At 34.9% G+C, this 7,023-nt stretch overlaps 1 protein-coding gene across 1 annotated transcript; it reads left to right on the top strand.

Annotated features, from left to right (window-relative positions):
• Positions 1–1,997: 1,997 nt before the first annotated feature.
• LOC146145509 (uncharacterized) lies at positions 1,998–6,699 on the top strand. Its single transcript, XM_083390256.1, has 9 exons — positions 1,998–2,138; positions 2,538–2,660; positions 2,729–2,785; positions 3,591–3,722; positions 3,944–4,069; positions 4,444–4,513; positions 5,317–5,429; positions 6,031–6,075; positions 6,331–6,699. The coding sequence occupies exons 1-9, from the start codon at positions 2,037–2,039 to the stop codon at positions 6,346–6,348; spliced, it is 786 nt and encodes a 261-aa protein (XP_083246382.1). The 5' UTR covers positions 1,998–2,036; the 3' UTR covers positions 6,349–6,699.
• Positions 6,700–7,023: the final 324 nt, after the last annotated feature.

Here is a 7,023-nt window from a genome sequence, read left to right as displayed (position 1 = left end):
AATCAACAAGGAACCATTTTTTGTCAATTGTTCTTTCTTTCCATTTTGAGATTAAAATAATTGTATTTTTAGTGTTTCTAACTAACGTTGTTTTGTAATGTTTTCGAAATCAGACATTTATTCTTTGTTTTAATTTTGTAATGTGTTAAATTTTGTATATTGCTTATGTCTTTGTTCTAATAAACTGTAGACATTTGAAACGTCAAGCAAATATTGCAAAGGTTTTCTTGCCCTAGTCATCCTAACACGAAACACCAGAGAGCTCTGTGATGTCATAAATCACAAAGTCTTCTGTTGGCCAACTACGGAATAAACCTAAGACACCTTTAAAAATATAAACGGACGGCATGGTGTATGGGGCGATAGACATCGTCGTTTGGGCGCCGTTATTTGAACGCCGTCATTGAGGTACCAAATTGCCTGCCCTTAGTTAAGAGTGGATTAGGAATGATGATATTCAATGTAATACAGGAGTTATTAGGAGACTTATCGGTAAAGTTAAATTAAAAAAATTGTCAAAATAAAACAACTACTCAAATAGATGTTTTCTTTTTACGTGGTTTCTGTAAATCTATACAGCTGTCTCGTTAATTGCCAATTGAAATTAACGTGAACTATCTGGAAAATGTCAATATATCGAACGATGTGCGAAACTTTTTCCCGTGCCTGAAAAGTCAGATTTTCTTTTAAACGAAAATGTAGTCCTAGCGTAACGAGAAGGCTTCTCGCAAATTCAAGGTTTTCAGGTTACTTGGTTTTTGCCGTCAAGTCACAGGTTAATTCTGTGTCGTCATATCCAAACATTCCTTGCCCGCCCCCTGATAAAGATCATGGATTCGAACTTAAGTGTACGAATGATGCTATTCAGGAAGCTCGCAGCGCCTTTGACAACGCATGGGTGAAGAATGTCTATACGCATGACTAAATTGACATTTTTCAACGCATTTGTAGTATACCCCGAACGTTATGGTACAGATAAACAGCTACTCTGCATAGAGTTAGTCAATTCCTACTTTTGGTAAATTCATCAGAGAAAATAGAAATTAATTTTATACATGCAAACTGTAGTATTCTACATATAGCAAGCTAAACCAAATTATATTAATTAGTTTTTAACGTTTTAAACGAAAAAGGTCAAAATACCAACACTTTTTAAATTAAATATAAGGTTGAATAAAATAACTAAATTATAGATAATAGAATATAACTATTACAAATCTTCAACATCATTTTTTACGCTCCGATTCGTTGGGCTAATTGGCTCGTAAGCTAAATCTGAGCTGTCTGAGGTATGTGTGACGTCATATGGGCAATCAACCATTGCATGGCGCGCCATCGAATTTGTACTGCAGGCTGATTGTTCCGCGTCATGCCCCAAGAATGCAACGTTTTTCCCCATGCACCATGTTGTTGTCGGGGGTTGACATTGGGCACTATTGTTAGTATTTTAATACGATATATAAGAGCGAAATGTCGAAGTAGCTTTAGTTTTATATATAGATAGTTTTATGCTATCATTTCTAATTAACAGTGAAAACAATAGCGCTGCAAGCAAAAAGCGTTTTATCCTGTCTGTCATTACATCTGACTATCGCCTCAAGTAGTGTTTTTCAACCCGTGGGTCCCGACCCAAAATTCAGTGGTCGTTTGGTTTGGTTGGGTCGCCCACTTTAGTACAGCTCACAGGGTCGGATTTGTTTAAACTGGTTTCTAGTAAGATTTGTCAAAAATGTGAGAAGATTGTAGAAGAAACACAAAGACTTGGCTGATATTAAGTAAATTCCAATTTAGTTCTGCTATATTCGTCGTTTATTTTGTTTACTTAATTTTTTGGAGAATTTGGTCGCAAAAGCATTGCTGTAATACTTATGCTTGGTAATAAGATCGCCGTGCGAAAAAAAAGAAACACTGACTTACAGTGTCACGAGTTAGTCTTTATTAAAATCACAAAACTACAATAAAGCACATATTCATTTTTTTTTTGTTCGAAGTAAAAATATATAGCAATTAATCGATTAATAAGAAAAGGTTGTAAAATGGCACAAGTACCAAATGTGGTTTATGTTCCTCAAACGTCGTCGGCGCAGTCAACAAGCAATGCAGCGCTGCCCTACACCAAGATCTACAAACGAGTTGGGGTAAAAAATACAAATAAAAATTAAACTTGGATACGTAGTTATTGAGTTAAATTTAAATTTGTTTTCATTGAAATAATATTTATTTTGCTCAGAGTTTCCTAAAAGCGTTAAAATAGTTTAAGGAATTTTGATTTTACTTTTTAGGGTTATCTCTATTTTTTTTCTTGACACATAAATGTAATCAACCGTTGGATTATATTTCCACCTGCGGGCTCGCGCACTAACCCAAAAGTTTAGCGATGTTTTAAAAATTCCATAAACAGTAAAAATATAGATCAGCACCCTATAACAATATTGGGTTGCGTAACGGAAGGTTTAAATTGTCTGAAAACGTTTGACGAACCATTTAGCCTTGTATTACTAGAATAACAACCAATATATTCAGCTGTTCGCTTTCAGATTACACAGCTCGTCTTTGGTGGACTGTCGGTCGTTCTCGGCACAATTAACGTGATTATCGGAGGGGCAACATACTTTTCGGGCTTGGCATTCTGCGGCGCTGGAATTTGGGCCGGTGGGATGGTAAGTATTAGTGGAAGTCACGAAACGTTAAAATGTAAGATATTCATTGCAAACAATTTTAAACATAGATGATAGCAGCCGGAGTACTTGGGGTTAAAGCGGAGAAGAATCCCACCAAATGTTTAGTAAGTATAATATGAAGTTTTTTTTGAGATTTTAACGCTGACAACACGACAATTAGTTTGCTTTTAGCGCACCTCTCAGCCCAAAGTAAAACTTGTTTATTACCATCAGGGGTCACGACGCTATGGCCCACCCACCCCAAAACATATGTTTTTTCTAGATTGTGAAAGTTTGCCTCACCTCTATACGAACCTTGCTACCTTTAGTTCGTCCCGTGTTAAAATATGTCAGCCGAAAAGGCAAACGTGTTCTTTAGCGCTCTAAAAAAACTCGAAAATGTTCTGTAAACCTAGATTAGTAATTATTTCTCATCACACCGATATATTTAGTCTTTTAAACATGAACGATGTTGAACGTACCTAGATATTGTAACACGTTGTATATAGGATATAACTTTTGCCAACTTAAACTAGAAATAAATCATTTTGAAACCTATGAGTACTTGAAATACTTTATTAGCATAACTTCTTAAAAATAATTAGTGTTTTACTTTTCGTTTTTGTTTCAAAATAAACGTACTATAAGCCACATTCTCTTCGCTTTATTGTTGGATTCAATTAAATTGCTTATTTACGAACGAGTCCTCAAGGAAACTAATTTAACGAGGTACGTTTTGAACTAATTTTGGGCGTCCTCTCCATAAATTCCGTCCAACATAAAATAGTGGATCTGCATTAGTACACAAAGGCCTTCGGCGTCCATTGGTGAATGTCGAAATAAAAGCCTTTGTATAGTGTCTCATAATATACACAAGTTTCGTTATATAAAGTGTTAAAATTAAAAGTTTCCAAATTGTTTTTATTGCAGATGATAGCAGGAATCACCGTCTCGATTTGTGCCGCTATTTTTGCCGCAGGAATGGTCTGTGTGGAGGCGATTGGAGCCGATAACTCTGTTTACAGATACTACTATTCCAGTTATTATTACTACGAGGCAAGGGTAAGCATGAATATTATATTGATATTTTCGTCAAAAATACACAAAGTTAGTTTTTAGCAAAATAGAAAAAATATGGTTTATTTAAATCGTATTAAACCCGTTTGTGAAAAAAAATAAGAGGGGAAACAGAACAACGTTGATGCAAATATTTTTCAATAGGGTAGTACTGCGGCTGTGTCAAGCGACATCTCAATAAAAACGTTTTCTTTTCATTTTTACAGTTAGCCCAGTTAAGTTTTCATGTGATATTGGCAGCAATTGCCTTCGGAGAACTGATTACGGCCATAGTGCATTCCGCTTACTGCTGTGCAGGCTACTGTTGTGAATCAAGTTCATCAAACAAAACAGTAAGTGTTAATTGAGTGTAACTGGAAGCTGAAGACTTTATTGGTTAAAACCCAACAATCTAGTAAACCCAACACAAAAAACACATTGGAGTTAGGGAATAGTGTACTAGGTTGACTTTCTAGGATTTGAGTTGGATGATAATTGGGGGTTGGTTCGATCAATATGAAAAAATAATTGGTACGCTGTTGGTTTCCGAGTGTGTTTTTGGTTAATTGTTGCATAGGAGTTTGGTCACATGATTTATCAAATGGGTAATGGTCGGGGGCCTAACTTTTTCAAAGATTTAAAAAGCTGGAGTTTGAATTTCTGAACGATAATTGCACGTGCTAATTAATTAAAGAAAAAAATTACTTAGCGGCATATCTTTTAATAGAGCACAGCTAACAACCAATTGACAGGACAAGTGATGTACGTTCAAGCCGGACAACCACAGCAGCAATATGGTAAAGCTTTCTTTTTTTAGCACAATTAGGCTGAACGTGTTAGGGGATCACATAAGAAGGTTTCCTGGGGCAGGATACTCGAAGATAAAAGTTTGGGCATCTTAATCAGTATAAAGGCGTTTTGCGCTATGCGCAAATCTTTAACATCGTTGTAGCTTTGATATTGAAGGTAACACCTGTCCAATCTAAAACTATAACAAACTCAACGAACTGTGTATCTTTTTGACTTCACGGTATGACGTTAGCATATGGAGTAACTTTTGTTTCATCTGTGAAAAAACAAAATTCCTTGTTCGGCGCCTGTCTATAAAGCAACCATATGTAAAGTTTATTTAAATATAATATCAAAGCATTCAGACAATGAAACAAATACGCCAATATGTCTACGAATGAATAAGTCTTAAAATGTTTTCGGAACAAGACCTGAAAGTGTCGGAATTAGTCTTCAACCCGTAGATATAAGGTATAAATAGGTTAAATAATATCTAAAAAAACATTCGTAGAGGGTATGGGACGTCCGAGCACCGATATTCTCACATCGGCCGTTCAGTCAGCGAACTTAGGACGCAGCTTTTTTTGCACTGTTTGCCCTAGGGGGGTTAGGGTGTGTGAAGGTTGGGGTTCTAACTTGAGTTGGGATTGAAACTATTATTTTAAATTAAACATGATCATCTATAAAAATATCAAAATAAAACCAGAGCTTGAGAGCAACTGAATAATTATTCGATCGCGATTTTTATTCGGCAATTCATTTAACAATAAAAACGCGAAACAAACTTAAAGTTGTTTTTTTTTTCATTAAGGACAATTGCCGCAAAACTACGTGATCCAAGGACAGCCAAACCCAGCTTTCATGACCTTTCAACAACCAACAGTGCAACCGAGTGCCAACCCTGGTGCCACAAATTTACAGCAGGTATAAAGAAGTATTTATTTGAAACAATAGTCCTTGACAGCGTAATTTTTATAAGTATTTTGGGTAATGTGATATTTCAGGCATATTACTTGACCTTAAATGTAATACCTCAGTTAAATAATTTTTCTAAATTGATGTGTTTTCCTATATCTTGCACGCAAATAATTTGCTCTTTTTATAATTTGTTATTAGTTTTTGCAATTCGAAAATTATTCTCGCTTGGATGTTTTAATAATTTAATTTTAAGATATTATTTTTGGTGCCAAGCGATCCGGACTTGGTCTGCTACGATAATGACTTGGATTGTGACTGAAAATCACAAATATCTCGACTTGAAATTAAGCTATTTGACTTGACTAACAGTTAAAGCGTTGAAAACATAACGTATTTCGAACACTGAAGTTTACGACATGCTCAATTATATTCCGCCTAAAATTTGTACTAGTTTTATAAAAGCTAGTTTGGAATGGTATTAGTTTTGTCCTGGTTGTAGCCTTATTAAATTAAAAAAAAACATTGTCAGAACCCAGCTGGGCCTTGTTAGAAACACGCCATGATCAACATTCGTGGTATTTCCTGAAATTGTATTTGTTTGTTGCAGCCACAAGCAGATGTCAAAGTGATCACTCAGCCACCACAATATGCGGTATAAAGCTTTTATATACTTAATCTGACAACTTTTATTGATATCCATGTTTGTTTGAATATGACACCATTATTTTTTTAAGTTTGAAAAGCTAAGATTAAGCCTTATCAGCTTAATCATTCTGTTAAATTAAAAGAATACACCAACATTTTTTTTAACACTCTGTTGTACTTATTTGTAGGTATATAAGTAGTCAAATATACCAGGCGAGATTTTTTTTCAGGTGTACTGATATATTTCTACCTTTTATACTAGGCAAACGACAAACTATAAGGAGCAACACAAAATCAACAAGAAACCCATTTTTCCGACTTTGTCTCCTTTTCGTGACTTGGTGTAGCATTTGGTTCTTGTTTCCGATAAAAAATTGCAACACATCAACGATGTATATAAGTCATTTCATGTTGAAAAAACGCTATCGTGAAACAACCTTACAAAATGTTGTATTTTGTGTATCATTTAATGGAGTTTGTTGTGCTGACTGATGCCTTTCCTATATTGCTTTACATTTGCTTTTTCTCTGGTAAGCATGAATCAGTGAGATTAAAAACTGACGATTTACTAACGAACGTCGCACAAAAAGTAATGCTTGCAGCATATATCGCCAATAAAACTGCTACAAAAGGTAAACAGAGATTTATTTTGGGTGGGGGATTATAGCCTACATAATGGTAGTCAGAATTTTTAAAACAAGAATTGTGAGTAGCTATCTTTTCAGTTAGTTTGGGTTTTGAAGATCAAGGTAAATATTTAATTTCTTACATAATCTAATTTCACTTGATAATCAAGACCATCGTACACACAAAAGAATGTTTTGACATGAATACATAGCTTTCATGTTTATCGTTTTTTTCGATTCAGTCATTAAACAACGTTAGCCACTTGAGATTCGGTTTCCTTGTAAAGAACAAATTAACAACGGGACAAGAAATCAGCACTGCAGTACCT

Source organism: Ascidiella aspersa, chromosome 5 (genome assembly GCF_963924565.1).
Source record: "Ascidiella aspersa chromosome 5, kaAscAspe10.2, whole genome shotgun sequence".
Lineage (NCBI taxonomy): Eukaryota > Metazoa > Chordata > Ascidiacea > Phlebobranchia > Ascidiidae > Ascidiella > Ascidiella aspersa.
Note: the sequence above shows the minus strand (reverse complement) of the source record. Positions and strands in the feature narration are given on the sequence as shown.